At 40.3% G+C, this 16,074-nt stretch overlaps 1 protein-coding gene across 2 annotated transcripts in view; it reads left to right on the forward strand.

Moving 5' to 3' along the window:
• TXLNB (taxilin beta) overlaps positions 1 to 14,686 on the forward strand; it is a 40,337-nt gene extending 25,651 nt beyond the window's left edge. Inside the window, exons 8-11 of one of the 2 annotated variants that reach the window (XM_049695579.1) lie at positions 6,543 to 6,635; positions 8,766 to 8,861; positions 10,097 to 10,813; positions 10,901 to 14,686. In XM_049695579.1, the coding sequence (XP_049551536.1) occupies positions 6,543 to 6,635; positions 8,766 to 8,861; positions 10,097 to 10,813; positions 10,901 to 11,140 (1,146 nt within the window). In that variant the 3' untranslated portion in view covers positions 11,141 to 14,686. Of the gene's footprint in view, positions 1 to 6,542; positions 6,636 to 8,765; positions 8,862 to 10,096 lie in introns of both variants that reach the window. The other variant, XM_033406150.2, reaches the window with a different exon arrangement.
• Positions 14,687 to 16,074: the final 1,388 nt, after the last annotated feature.

A 16,074-nucleotide genomic window follows, 5' to 3' on the forward strand; every position in this document is an offset into this window, starting at 1 on the left:
AAAGCCAGACCTATCCATCTTTCTGGTGCCCTTGGGGCTCTGCCCCTGCTGGCAAACACTCCCTGTTAGGTTCCAGGAGAGCCATCCTGCCACAGGCCCGGCCACAGAGGGGCTCTAGCTCCCCTGCTGGGAGAAATTCCCAAGTGCTAAAGGGACTGTAAAATCTCACAGAGCAAATTCACAGAAAGCGAGAAAATCAGAAGCCTTCCAAACTGGGCAGCATTAATTTAAGATTTGAATAATTCACTTGTAAATGTCTATGTGCTGACTGCAGAATATTTGTTCATTGTGAAAAAAATTCTTCACTGTATGAATGAACAAGTTCAATGAATACGTGTTCATTTTTTAAAAAGTAAAGTAGGAAAAACAAGAAACTTAAAATCACAAATTATACCACTACACAGACAAAAACAAAATAACATTTTGATATCTAACCTTCCTAAAGCACACCTTTCCAATGTGTGTACAAAACCCAATGATGAATTGTTTCCCCCACTAGTAGATCAAAATAGTTTAAAAATATTAATTACATAGAAATACGAACCGTAATTTTTTTTCACTATTAATAGAATCGAAGGACTAAACTCTAAAGTTACAAATTCAAGGTGATCCTTTAGGCAGTCACGGAACACATCATATCATGGTGTGGGGTGGGTGGCAGGCAGTGGCAGTTTTCTAACCAGAGGCAGGCAGGGGGGAAAGGAGGTGTGACCTCACTGTCCAGTGGTGGGGGGCTGTTGGAGGGGAGAGTCCAGAGAAGCAAGTCAGGGCTTCTGGCTCTATCCCTGTCCCATTCACAGCACAGAGCCTTGAGGGGTACAACAGGCAGTACTTGAAGCTATTCATTGTTCCATCTGTTATAAGCAATCTCTACTCCTCTATGTTAAATGAAGAATAGATTAATACCATTAGACTCTGGGCTAGAGAGTGACTCATTTGGCTGGTATCAGAATCTAGGTCTTTAATGACCTGTGAAATAACATAAAGGTGTGATCCAATTTCCCACCTATACCCACTCAAGTTTGAAAAAGTATGACCCAGGGTTCTAGACTTGCCAGTGTTCCTCGTTCATCCCTCAATACTGAGTCGAACCCAGGTACCAGGGTCAGAGTCCTGGCTCTTCTACTGTGAAGCTGTCTGATTCTGTGCAGCTCACCTAAACCTCCCTGGACCTAAATTTCCTGGTCTGTAAAATAAGGATGTTGTAATGGATCAATGATCCCAAGCTGGAGTCCTCTGACCTCTGGGAGGCCCATTACTTTTCAGTATTTCCAAAACCTAACAGCACATAAGGCAGCAGCTACTATCTAAAATGTAGTTGTTTCTGACATTATATCAGCTTTTGCTTAGCAGCATGGATGGCAGTTATTCATATGTTTGATTAAGTTTATAGGAGGAAAATGAGTTAATTAACATGTAGTATATGCAGTTTGTTTTCAAGTTATGCACTCAAAACACTTAGCTCAGGGCTTCCCTGGTGGCACAGTGGTTAAGAATCCGCCTGCCAATGCAGGGGACACGGGTTCGAGCCCTGGTCTGGGAAGATCCCACATGCCACGGAGCAACTAAGCCCGTGCACCACAACTACTGAGCCTGCACTCTAGAGCCCACGAGCCACAACTACTGAGCCCGTGTACTGTAACTACCGAAGCTCGCGCCTAGAGCCTGTGCTCTGCAACAAGAGAAGCCACTGCAATGAGAAGCCCGTGCATCGCAACAGAGTATCCCCCGCTCACCACAACTAGAGAAAGCCTGCTCATAGCAACAAAGACCCAACACAGACAAAAATAAAAATAAACTAATTAAAAAACAAAAGAGTAGACACATTCAACAATTAAAAAAAAAACACTTAGTGCCTGCCCCCATAGTAAGCATAATTAATTCAACTAATATTTATTGAGCATCTAAGTGATAGGCATGGTTCTAGATGTTAGAAATATAGTACTTAATAAGAAAATCAAAAATCCCTGCCTAATTAAACTCACAATCTAGTGATAAATATTAATTAAAATGCTAACAACTGATTAGTGTATGCGCTAACATTAGTATTATTTCATAGGTAAGGATCCACATAGTGATATATGAGACAAAAGAAGTCTTTATTTGAAAAGAAGTTTAAGAACCACTGGAAAAGATGATCTCAAAACCATGTTCAGCTCTAGTTTATGAATGTAGAGAATATCCAGAGCTGAAGAACTCAGCTAAACTAGATAACCCTGCCTCCTCCATCACCTTGCTTTCCATGGCACGTGGCTCTCTCTGTAAGGACCCTCCCTTGTCTGTCTCTTTTGTCTTCAAGGCATTTTCAGAACTGCAATAATTACTTAATCATCACGAAGAATACAGAGGCCCCAAATCCCTATGTGTAATAATGTTTAAATGAGCTCCTCTTGAAAAATATCAGCATTATATTTTTTAAATGTTTAAACCTTGAAAAACAAAGTCTATCACAGATGATCTTGCAAGGCACTCAAACACTTCCTTTGGTTTGACAATTAAAGGAGTCGGATGGGGCTTCCTTGGTGGCGCAGTGGTTGAGAGTCCGCCTGCCGATGCAGGGGACACGGGTTCGTGCCCCGATCTGGGAAGATCCCACATGCCGCGGAGCGGCTGGGCCCGTGAGCCATGGCCGCTGAGCCTGCGCGTCCGGAGCCTGTGCTTCGCAATGGGAGAGGCCACAACAGTGAGAGGCCCGCGTACAGCAAAAAAAAAAAAAAAAAGAAAGAAAGAAAGGAGTCGGATGGTAGGAAGGAGAGGCCTTAGTCTCCATTTCTATGGTCTTAGCAAAGGAAATATCAAGGATAGATTGTGTTTTCCTAGGCGGAAGTCACTTTTCAGTCATAAGACAACATGTTGCCAATCTGGGGCACGATTCTCACTTAGGGAAGAGATGTCTAGCTTTCAATTATACAAACCAAGGCAATAGAGTAAATGTCAGAGATGATCAATGGGATACAATTGTGGCTACAAATAGAGTGTTCATTGGATCGATAAGAATGAAGATGGTAGTAGATGTGGGAAGTCAGCAATACCCACAAAACACAGCAGCACGGACACAAAATACTACCCCGGGGAAAGATCAGTGAGTCAACTGTTAAAGATGGGTATTCATAGTCTTTAATCTCAGAAGGCCTCACCTTATCTATATAAGATGAAAGGAGATTCCTCTGCAATTACTATTATAATTGGACTAGTTCCCAAACCAAATCTCCCAAGTTGGCTAAGACAATTCCTGGACATGTTTCTGTTTCATATATGCTATGAATGTTTGTAATTAAAATTTGTGCTCAGGTAAAAGAATGTGTGTGCCGCTCCGCCCATTTAAAAGTGAAATGTCAGAGCAACTGTTGTTGTTACTAACCCTAGAATAGTTTGTTTCTATTTCTGCCTCTGGTAAAAATACTGAGGAAGACCTCTGGATGTTCCTTCCACGCTTCCCTGAAATACCAAAGTGAAAGAGGGAATATGACACATCAAACATGCATCATGGGCTTCCCTGGTGGCGCAGTGGTTGAGAGTCCGCCTGCCGATGCAGGGGACGCGGGTTCGTGCCCCCTTCTGGGAAGATCCCACATGCCGCGGAGCGGCTGGGCCCGTGAACCATGGCCGCTGAGCCTGCACGTCCAGAGCCTGTGCTCCGCAACGGGAGAGGCCACAACAGTGAGAGGCCCGTATACCGCAAAAAAAAAAACCAAAAACAAAACAAAACCAAAAAAACATGCATCATGTCAGCATAATAGTGAGAGGGAAAGTATGACCAAACACATATCCATAAAGTAAACAGGAAGTGTGCATTTTAGTTCGTATCAATAAAGAGTGACAGAGTTGGTTACTTGAGAAAAGTACAGTCCATACAGGTTTTGCCACCTATGACAAAGAGGTCAAATAGGAAGAAAAGCAGACTATTAAAAACAGTCACTAAAAGGAAGAAATGGAGAGCTATCGTTTAACAGGTGTAGAGTTTCAGTTTTGCATGATGAAAAGTTCTGGAAATTGGGGTGCACAACAATGTGAATATACTTAACAATATTGAACTATATATTTAAAATGGTTAAGATGGCAAATCTTATGTTATGTGTATTTTACCCAATTTAAAAGATGAAAAGAGAGAAAAAGTTGATGGTCACTAGAAAAAAGCCAGAAGTGGTAATGAAGTGAGACACTACTCCTTGGAACTCTGGTATATTTGTCTTCTCCATGCCACAAGAAAACATGGGGAAGGGAAACAAAATCTGCCGAATTTATACACCAAAAGAACATTTTGCCCAAAGAATGAGGAGAGAGCTGGCCGGGGTGCGTGTGGTTGCCCCCGTTGAGCCTGTCAAGGTTGTGCAGGTGAAATGCACCGCACACGTGCCCACTCCTTCCCTTCCTGTCTGCAGCCTACAACTAGAGAGAGGGTCTAGTTGTGCAGGAGAGGGTCTGGGAGGACCAGCTCAGGAGATCATATCTGCGAACCCCCTGTACTTCTGCTGGAATTACTGAAAAGCTGGAAAAAGAAAGAGGAGAAAGTTAAGGAAAAGAAGTTAACAGGAGGCTTGGCCAAAAATACAAATGAATGGATTTTGTGATAGGTGAAGAGGATCAGCTGGGGGTAGCTGTCCCCACCCTACACCACTAGACCATGGGCAGTACAGGCAGCCAGTCCCACAGGAGCTTACATTCAAATTGAGGGACTTGACCTATTCATTCACCCTGAAATCAAGGTTCAGTGGATCTCAGCCAGTACTTTGGGAAAAAATGAAACAATTAAGTAGACTATATCAAGGGTGCATTGCATATAATGATCAAGTACAGTTGACACTTGAACAACATGAGTTTGCACTGTGCTGATCTAATTACACGTCGATTTTTTTCAATAGTAAATACTACAGTACGGCAGTATCCAAAGTTGGTTGAATCTGCAGATGGGGAACCGCAGATATGAGCACCCGGGAGTACAGAGGGCTGACTATAAATTATACACAGATTTTGCACTTCATGGAGGATCAGTGTCCCTAACCCCCTGTTCAAGGGTCAGCTGTATTGTCTTATGCACTACGTGTGTAAAACCCTAGGGTACCTTCCTGGCCATGAATTCCCTTTTGCCACTTTACCCAGTCTTTTTAAATCTGTATGCCAAAGAATCATGAGAAGAATTTTAGGCCACTAGAGTTACCTCAAGTTTTATCACATATCCACAGAGTTAATGATTGATTTCAAAATGACGGTCAGCTGTTGTCTGACTTGGGAAAATCTGTGTCCTATGAAAAGTTTTACGTTATTTTGTTGTTCTTGTGTACTGCAGTAAAACCCTGCTATTCTGAATCATGTGAGAATGAGCCATTCTAGATAAGCAAATTTTCTTGGTTCTAGGGGTTGTTTGATTCCCACACCCTTCCTCTATAACTCCCATCCCCAAGACTGGGAACTCTCCAACCTACTGGCTTTCGGTCAGTCACTCTTCTCTGCTTTTGAAAGGACAGTCTCACAAGTACCACCAGCCAGCTGGCGCCCAACTGAGGACTTGAGGCTGTTCCAGACAGTCAAGAGTACCAAAGTCTCATTTGAAAACGGAAACTTTCCATGTTAGTAAACAAGAATCATCCATATTAAATCTCCACTCACTCAAAACGTGCTATCCTAAAATTATTTTCAAAAGATTTTATTATTGTATCACTGTCAGTAACAATCAAGTATTTATACACTCTCCTTCCCTATCCTGCCCTATTCCTACCCCAAATACAAGCCTCGGAATTAAGGATGTGGAGGTACAAAGCTTCTCCATACTCCCAGGCTAACCCGTATGATGTTTTATTGGTGCAAATTAGAAAAAGGCATTTCTCCCTCAAGACTCATTATTTCCATCTATAAAAAAATTGGTATAATAAACCGATTTTGTTGAAAAGGGACAACTAACTGCTGTTGGCTAGAACACTGTATTCATAAATACACAAAACCACAATGTCAAAAAGGGAAATGACAATCGCTTATAATAGCACAACCTGCATAATGGCAGCAACCCTAGTCCATGTCTGGCCCATACTTGTCTTCATTCTTGCTTCCTTCAAGACCAAGTACAAGGCTCACCTTCTCCACAAAACTGTGGCTCAAACGATCACCTGCCACACTCACCTCCTTCTCTGATCAGTACTTAACTGACTTGGTACTTTGTATTCACTGTCCTATAATCAAGTTGTCTTTGGGATTATCTTCCTGTCAGGAGTGCAGGTCCCTCAAAAACAGGAACTACAGGTTAAATGCTTTTGTACACAGAGTCAGTGCTTATGTTCAATGCTCAAAAAATGTTTGCTGGTAAAAGTTATAATGAAATGGTGATGACGTATTTTATTATTTCATTTTTCTTTAAAGAAGTACTTCAATCATACTCACTGACCTAGGCTGATCTCGTAGTAAAAAGAATTGGACATATCACTAACATTGTATTAAAAATTACCTTATATCATTTTTGTTCTCAAACAATAAACAATGACATGTTGTTTTGTTCTGGAAGCATTCTGAAAGCAGTCCTAAAACAAATCTACTCTTTCCCCTGTTTACAGCTTACTGTCTACTCTGGAAGGTTTGAAGAGTTTCAGAGCACACTGACAAAAAGCAATGAGGTGTTTGCCACCTTCAAACAGGAAATGGAGAAAGTGAGTATTGCTTATCCCCCACGAAATACTGACATCTTCTAGTTCGACACGCAACACTCCTTTGGGTTCATTTTTCTCTTGCTAAGATATTTCAGTGCATTTCATGAAGTAATGAAACATTTATACATGCAAATGAGATTTGGACTGTATTTTTTTTATCGGTAAGTATCTGGTGAATTAGTCTTAGGAAGAGTCTGAAAACACTAGGATACATTTTCACTCTGAAGAAGAATATTTTCTTTTTCTAGGCCATGGAGAGGTGTAAAAAGAAAAGATAAGAGCTAGAAATTTAATATTATGTTGTTTATACTGAAATCAAAAACTAATCTTTTAAAGATTAAAAAAATTAATTTTCATACAAATATGCAAAAGCAGAATGTTAGAGTAGAAAATACCATTTCATAGGATCCTTCTCAGAAGAGAATATATGTAATAAGATATAACGGACAGGGCGCTGAATGAGGAGATGAAGTCTGGGTGTGTTTTTACTCATCAAGTAGCAGTGAACAATTCACTTAACTTCCCCCTTATCTATAAATTAAGAAATGATTTCCCTTGCCTACTTGACAAGATTGTGAAGTTCAAATAAGTTAATGTATTTTTAAGGGTCTTAAACTTTTTAAAAGTCTTTCACAAATATGAGGTGGTAATATTATTGTTAGACATACTGTTTACATTTTGTTTAATTCAGTGTCTTCCCAAAATAAAATCAGCATCAGAACTGTGTTTCTGAACAGGCACTGGCATTAACCCTTTTTAAGTGTAGAAAGCATTCTTTGAAAAAATTTTCATAAACTAATATGATAAATTTCACAATTCATGAGCAAACTTAAAGGGCCAACATTTGTTAAAAGTTACAGCTTTCTCACTCCACGATGGATCCATCCATTTAAAAAAATTTTTTTTAATTACAGAGTTTTAGTTTGGAATAAATATTAGAGTAGTAAAAATGCTGTTATTTATTGCAAAATTACATAGTTTTAAGATTGGAATAAATATTAAAGGAGTTTTCTATCTGGAGTTAATTTATAGACTCTTAGCAGAATTAGCAAAAAAATTTGATATGCATATTGCATTTCTTTAGGTGTGGTCCCATGGATTTCATCAAATTCCTAAAGGTGCTGATGACTTTTAAAAGTTTAAGTCAGTTAAGAAATGATCAAAATAAAAAAGCACTCAAGGCTCACATAGCTTCTCTATAGGGCCCAGGGGCCAACTGCCTGGGCCCAGCCTCTAGCCTCCAAGCAGACCCGCCTCAGGCAGGTTAGCATGAAGCAGCCAGTGCCCAGGTGTGGTTCATCCAGGGTAACTGCACCTGAACACACGCCTTGTCCTTCAGGCAAGCAGAGAGGAGGAGGAGCTCCTATAACCAGGAACGTGAGTAGTTTCAGGTCTGAAAAAGCCAGGCTTCATTTTAGTAACTTCTGGATGCCCTACACCCAGCTCGGCCTGGCAACTAGCATGCACTCTGCACATGTTGCATTAAATGAAATAACTCCAGCCCTACTCTTCTGCTAACTCACCTGAATATTACTCCACCTCTCTGAACCTTAGTTTCCCCGTTTATAAAGTGGAAGTGAAAACAGAACCCTCCTTGGGGGACTGTCTCAAGGATGAAAGCAATAACGCATGTAATCACATTCTGTGAATCCTACTGCACTCTACAAATGTGAAGGCTGAGAACATAGAAAGTTGCCTTTGTGTGGCTACTTCTCAGACGTGCCTAGATATTATCAACATTTTAACATCTGAAAAGCCAGGCCGACCTTCTCACTAATAGTCTTCCATTCAGTACAGTAAATAATCTAAATTTCAAGCTTATTCTTGGAACTCAATAAGGCTATTTTTATTTTAAGAAAAAGAAAAAGCAATGACAAAACAGAAAGGCCTTAAGTAGTTTTCCTTTCTCCTTAATTGGCTCTGGTGCAAGTAAGTTTGTTCACCACTGACCTAGATGATTCAAAAATAAATCATGACTCTCTCCACTCAGTCATCATTTCTTGACATCGAATTTTTGCTTGCTTCAGCAGCTGGTAATGAAAGGACTTTTCTTGAAGTCACATAGGGAACTGATAGTTTCTTTGACATATTAACTCTTCAGAATTAACATTAAAACACTCATTTTTGTAGACCACTAAGAAAATGAAGAAGCTGGAAAAGGACACAGCCACGTGGAAAGCTCGGTTTGAGAACTGTAACAAAGCTCTGTTGGACATGATTGAAGAGGTGAGGAAGTTTTTCCCCTTGTTCATCTTCCCTTGTCTAGTCAATATATTTATACTCAGAAAATAATTATGGTCTAATACCACAAAATAATTACTTTTGAAAAAGAGCTGAATTTTTCTGGGATGTGGTATATGATATTGTAATAAAAATAATTAGAGCAAACATCAATTTAGTAATTTAGTCTCAGGTCCAGACTCATAAAAGTGTTGTGACCCTAAGTCACACGCCTACTTGTTGATTCCAAAGCTGTCCCCAAAGCAGCATCACACCTGCTGGACCGTGAATTCCTTAAAGGCAGATGAGTGTTTTACCTGTCCTTGAATTTCCCTGGTGCCTGACACATTACAGGCGCAGAATAAATTAATTAGTTGATTTGAACATAACTGAGAGAAGACACTAGCCCAAGCACCCAGGGTATGTGCTATTTTACAGACAGATACAGAGATATATTGTTTAATTCCTCCAACAGGCATTTAAATACTGATATTACATCAGGCTCTGGAGATTCTGAGACCATAAAGGCAAAGATACATGGTCCTTAACCTGAGAGGCAGGGCTTTCAAGTGAAGGCCTCTCCACGTAAAGAAGTGGGAAAAAAAAAGGTACAGAGTAGCACAAAGGTGGGGCTGAAGGAGTAAGATGATTTCATGCACAAACACACCAACATTTCTAGAGGAAAGGAGAATTGAACAGTTCAAGCAGCATCATGAATGAGTGCGTGGTGAGTTTCTCTGGATATAATTACTGTTCTAACAATTCATCCCAAATTGCAACCAATTCCAAAGAGATGTGCTTATTATTCATAAACATAAATCAAACAGTTGCTGGATTAGCATATAGCAGTTTATCTACAGAATAGATAAGGCATTGCTGATGGCCAAGACCCAGTCCATCTCAATCATTTTGTCATAAACTTCTACTTATGCCTTCTAAGTCTTAGAAGCAGGAAATTCATTATAAGATTTTAAAAGCCCTAGACTGAAGCAGAGAGAAGCTTTACTATCTTTCTTTTCTAAAGAAAAGAATACGTGGCTTAAAATTCTACCAGAGTCTCCAACACAGTACGAAACTAGAAGTGATGTCCCTGACAGAGTATCTGTCCAGCCACCACCCTGTGGTCAGAGCCTGACAGACAAATTCCTGGACAAATGGTTTTGCTTCTCTCCATAGAGCATCCTGGCAATTTTGCTTTTCATGTCGTTTTATAAGTGTGTGTGTGTCTGTTTAAATCACAGAAAGCACTGAGAGCTAAAGAATATGAGTGCTTCGTGATGAAAATTGGAAGGCTAGAGAACCTCTGTCGAGCTTTACAAGAGGAGAGAAACGAACTCTATAAAAAAATTAGAGAAACAAAAATGCCTGAAAAGGATGACCAAGGTCAGCTCACCTCTGACGACGACGAACCGGAGTCAAATACCTCCGTGGGTGAAGAGGCAGATGCGGAGGAAGCCAACAGTGTTCACAATGCTGTGCAAAATCTGACCGCGGCCTTCATGGTCATTCATCGTCCAGAGTCAACCCTCGATGCGTCCAAAGAAATCCAAACAGAAGTCAGCAGTCCTCAAGGGGGCGGCGGCACGGCCCTCAAGGGGCTGGAACAATCCCCTCTGAGCCCAGCATGCCATTCAGGGAGTCCCCTGCAACCCCCAAGTCCTCAGGCTGAGGCGGAGGGAGGCAACGAGGCAGAACCTCCCCTCAGATCAGGGTCAGGAGCACAGGCCCAAGGCAATGGCCCCCCTGCTGCACCACAGGCTGATCCGCAGCCCCGGAAGCCAGAGGCAGCATTTTCCAGCCACGCCCCGGAGCCTCCGGCAGAAGCATTTCTACGGGAGGTGGAGGCCAACGGGCAGTCCCGGAACCCAGAGGCAGTATTTTCCGGCCAGGCCCCGGAGCCTCCAGCAGAAGCATTTCTACCGGTGATGGAAGCCAACGGGCAGACCCGGAAGCCAGAGGCAGCAGCTTCCGGCCAGGACCCGGAGCCTCCAGCAGAAGCATTTCTACCGGTGATGGAAGCCAACGGGCAGACCCGGACGCTAGAGGCAGCAGCTTCCGGCCAGGCGCCGGAGCCTCCGGCAGAGGCTTTTCGATGGGCGATGGAGGCAGACGCTCGTGCCCCCCCGCCCGCAGCGGGAGAGCACGTGCCAGCTGGGGAGTCTAGATGTGAGCCCAGGAGGCAGGCCCCAGCAGCAGCAGCAGCAGCAGAGGGGCTGCCAGGAGGGGCCTCAGCTGGGCCCCCGCTGCCCAAAGTGGCCGACACCAATCTGGAAGGAGTCGACTAAGCCTCCTCTGCCTTCTGAGGCTGTTCTTCCCGACTTTCCATCGTCCTAACAGATTGTCTCCTGAAAGAGGCGTTAAGGGCTGGGGACGTCTAATGGAAGTGACTTATTTAGAATCAAGACATTTTAATATGTTATGCGGAGTACCTTCAGCCTTTGCTATTTGTTCTCAACTTATAACTGATTTGGAGCTTTTCTATTTAACACTGATAGGATAATTTTCTCAAATGGCAACAAAACATACGAGTAGCAAATTTATATTAATTTGCCATTAAGATGGTACTTAATTCAATTTCTTAACAGTAAGATTTGGTGTTTAAAGACTCCCATCACAATATATAAATACTGAAAATGTGATGCTTTATTTATTTCCACAGAGTTTAATAAGTGCCATAGTAAGTAATGGATGACCAGGTACCATTTAAACATTATATACATTGTGTGTGTATATGTATGAATATATACATATATGGGCTTATGCACTTATATACACGTGTATATTTTATACACATGTATGCAAATATATATTACACATATATTCTATCATCTCTTTTTGGCTTTCTGTCATGCAGAATATTTAGATGCTTATCAAAAAAATTATCTCTTACTTGCACCTGGGACTACAGTAGACTAAAGCTCTGTGAATTAGAAATAGGTTCAGAACACAAATATTAGGCTACATAATGTTGGGTAAAAATAAGTAACCCAATGGTAGGTCAATAAATTCAACCAATGGATTAAATGACAGAACAGGATTGGGTTAGATCGCAAGGCTATACAGAGCACATAGACACAAAGATGGCCAAAAGAGGCCCTAAAAAATGGGGGAACAATCACAGCAGTAGACTGCTCACCTCTTGCAGCTGCTTATCCTACACAACTCGGCCCCTTGCCTTGCAACACCCTCATGTGGTGAAGCAGCCCACTCAAGCCTTCCTGCAAGGAAAGGGTTGGAAGTGGGAAAGGGAGGTGGGAATAGAGGGATTGAGGGCCCTCAGGCTGAGAGTCTGTGCTCTGGTACCCCGGCTTTTGAGCTAGAGGTCTGGAGAGAGCATATTCACCTGGCCCTGCCAACTCTTCAGTTGCCTCCCTGCTGTCTACCACTCTCTCCAGAGGGTTTCCCCACCACCTCCTGCTGTCACTGCCCTAATCTATATTCTCAAAGCTTCTGCTCCTTCTTTCCAACCCTCTCCTTGGCAGCAGGAAATTACATTCAGCCCTCATCTCAATTATGGCTTAGTAAAAGCTATTATTTTTCCAAAACAAATCCACACAGGGTTTAAATATGAGTGATGAGGCTTGCAAGCCAACACATTTTCTGCTTTGATGAATTCTGTACAGCCAGAAGTTCAAAGCAAAGGACAAGTGGGTCCCTACTCAAAATGACTTGAAAAATAGGTGAGGATTTAGGAGATGCAAAAGCTAGAAACACCTGGGGTTGTCTACATGAGTATTACATTATTACTGCGTGACAAGAACCGCTAATGATACTGACAGCACGAATTACTCTATCTAGAGTAAAGAGAGACTGCAACAAAGAAATAGGAGGGAAGAGAGGGAGCGAGGGAAAAAACAGATCTAACCCAACCCTACCTTAAAAGTTGAACTCAAGTAGAAAAATGGTTTAAAGCAAGATTCTCTACTACTCATCCAAGAAATCATTTTTCAGTGTTGCATGTGGCTGTCTGCTAAAGCACACAAAGTGCTTGTAGGCAGCAACCATATGCTATAAGAATTGTAAACTACATAATATTTGTTTGAAGCAGACAGTGAGGGTAGTAACAAAATGCTAGTCAGGAAAAAAAATCAGGAAGATAGCAGAACCCATGTATTTTTAAAGGCTTAAAATTTTATAACCACAGGGTATCCAGCCAAATTCAACATTAACTGAAAATCTTAGCTATTTAAACATTCATTTAATTCAGAGCCAAATATGTACTACAGCAATCCAGGAGGGTCTCCTTTCCCATTATTTACAGAGGCTGAACTTCCAAGAATGGGGTAAGATTAGATAATCATAGTAAAGTCTCACTCTGAATGTTTAGCAAGAGAAACAGGCAGGAGAGGAGCCGAAATCCAGTAAATCAAATATTCTAATAAATATTCTAAAAAGTCCATTTTTTTTCAATCCAAAAGCTTTCATAGCAACACGTTACTCACTAAGGTGTATATCTTGGGCAGATTTTCAGATACAATAACTTGCCTGAAATTTGCAAGGCTTAATATAGGCTTTGGAAGAATTATTTTAATATTCAAAGAATGTTTTATTATAGTCCTTTGGCCTTACTAATTATAACAATAACTCACAAGGCCCAAAAGAGTAAGGAATTTCTGTTCTCTATCAAGGTCATATAACTATTTCTAGAGATGCCAAGTCTACTTTCCAGAAACACTGAAGTTATTGGTATTTTCTAAATTAAATAACTATAATTTATGTATTTACTAAAAAGGCACTTCTCTTCCCAAATGCTCCAGTAGTGGTTTTATTTTAAAATTTTTCACTTATATTTATTTTTACTTATGTTACTTCTATGTTTCAACAATACCTAACAAAGATTGTGGTTATATTCTCTTGGTTGAATTTTTGGTCTATGAGTAGAATGTACATGGAATGAACACTTTGAAAATCTTGGTGTGGGTGTGTGCGCACGCGTGCGCTCGGTGAGAGAAAAGAGGGAAGGAGGAAGGGAGAGAGAGAGAATGTGACAGCCCAGGCCTAATGAGAGAGCAGAACCCAGGCTCCTCGGCCTGGCCATCCGCTGCTGCAGACCTATCACGCTTCAGTTCCAGTCTCCCGTGAGACCATGTTTCCACAAACTTCTCTGGCATGTGCCCTCACAGAAATATTCTGAGGAGTAAGGGAGGGAGTGTAGAAGGTGTCAGCTCATTTTCTCCTTTTTCTACCTGCTTCAAGACTTTTCTCTAACAAGATCGGAAGAGGCCCACTGTTCTGCCTTTTGCTTATTCCCTCTCCCCAACCCATCTTGATCCAGGAGGGGCTTCTGGAACGCAGCATTTCCTAGCATGCTTGGAGAAGAGGGTTGCTTAGCTAGAATGAAAAAAAAAAAAGATTAAACCTTGCTTTTTTCATATGGTATAGATACACATTTTTAAAATAGCTCTTTTTTTTTTTAAATAATGAAAATATTATGTGTATGTTGCAAAACTGAAGCTGCTTTTCAATAAGACTAAGAGATAGCGAGGAGAGAGATCATTTCAGGAAAATTTCCTTAGCCCCTGCTCTAACCAGTAGTTAAATCCAGTATTTAGAAAAAATGAAAGTAATTAAAATGTAAAGGATTCACTAAAAGAAGATATGAAATAAAACTGATAACTCTGGTCTCTAAAATTTGTTCCCATCATAAACTGGCAAGTAGGATTTAGGAAGTAAGTAGGCAAGTAGAGTATATAGGTTAAATTTTCACAAGGCTTAACTAATTTCCGTTTCTGAACCTGAAAATTAAAGTTATCATTAGATCAACCATGAGAGCATTCCGTGAGAATAGAAACATTCATAAGTGATAGCAATAAAGGTTTTCCTCAACACTGTTCAGTTGTATCCTCAATACCTGAAGTCTCCTTGGTGGTATCCCCTGATAGAATTTCCACAAATGCTAGTTACTGATGCATATGTGTGTGAATGTACACACACACATGCACACAACACACTTGTATAAAATTTGACACAGATTTAATTCTGTTCCTATAGGTGAGTCTTTACACCTGTATTTTCAAAGGATACCTACTATCATTTTTCCTGACAAGGACAAAGTATAAAAAGGAATCATTTTCTTCATGAATAAGGATATTTGACAGAAACATTTAACTAGCAAACGAAACCTACAAATTCATTGATCCATGGCAGAAAAACTATTCACAGAAGCTGTTTCACTCTATCTGGAGATAAGAAACAAGACAAATCACTTCAGCAGGACAATCAACCTTGGCAAAATCTGAATGCAAGTCCTTCCTGCTGGATATTAGAGCCTCAGACTTTCTATTAACACCGACGTTGATCCCATTTAATTAACTTATTTATTTGCAATATATGCAAATATTTTTGAATGAATGAATGAACTGTTTAATATTAAAAACTTTTTTTACTCTTTTTCTAATTAAATCCACTTTTTAAAATTTTTATACAGTTTTTAAAGGTTACTTTCCATTTACAGTTATTATAAAATATTGGCTATATTTTATATTTTAACTTTGAATTTTTTTAAGTGGCATATCATAATGTTCGATTACATCATATCATAATTAAAAGATACCTCGGTGTCAGATTAATTATTTCAGAACTGACAGTCAATGGATGACATAACAAATAACACAAAACCACCATAACAAGAAAAGCACGAAGACATATGTTAAGAGAGGGGAAGAAAGAAGGAGAGAGAGCTATTATATAAAAGAAAAAATAAAAAGATAAAACTTTAAGACTATTAAGAGCAATAAAGGAAGTGGCACATCAATTGGTGGTCCCTTTTGTGAAAGCAGGATTATAATAAAGGGCAAGAACCATAATGACATTCCCACACCTCCACACCGTAATGTCAACTTGGGGAAATTTTTACAAACATGTTTCTCAGTGTTGTTGTTTTATTCTTTCTTCTTGTTTGCCTTTCTTTTAAAATAATAAATGTGGTCTTTTTAGTATTAAAATAATAAAATTATAGAACATTTAGAAAATAGAGAAAAGTGAAGATTTACCCAATACTCTATCACCCTAACAACCACTGTCAGCATTCACTATATAATAGTGTATTTTATTTTATTATAAATTTATTTTATTTATTTATTTATTTTTGGCTGCGTTGGGTCTTCGTTGCTGCGTACAGGATTTCTCTAGTTGCAGCGAGTGCGCGGGCTTCTCAACGTGGTGGTTTCTCTTATTGGGGAGCACAGGCTCTAGGCGCAAGGGTTTTAGTAGTTGTGGT

The sequence above is a fragment of the Orcinus orca genome, chromosome 12, assembly GCF_937001465.1.
Source record: "Orcinus orca chromosome 12, mOrcOrc1.1, whole genome shotgun sequence".
In the NCBI taxonomy this organism is placed as follows: domain Eukaryota; kingdom Metazoa; phylum Chordata; class Mammalia; order Artiodactyla; family Delphinidae; genus Orcinus; species Orcinus orca.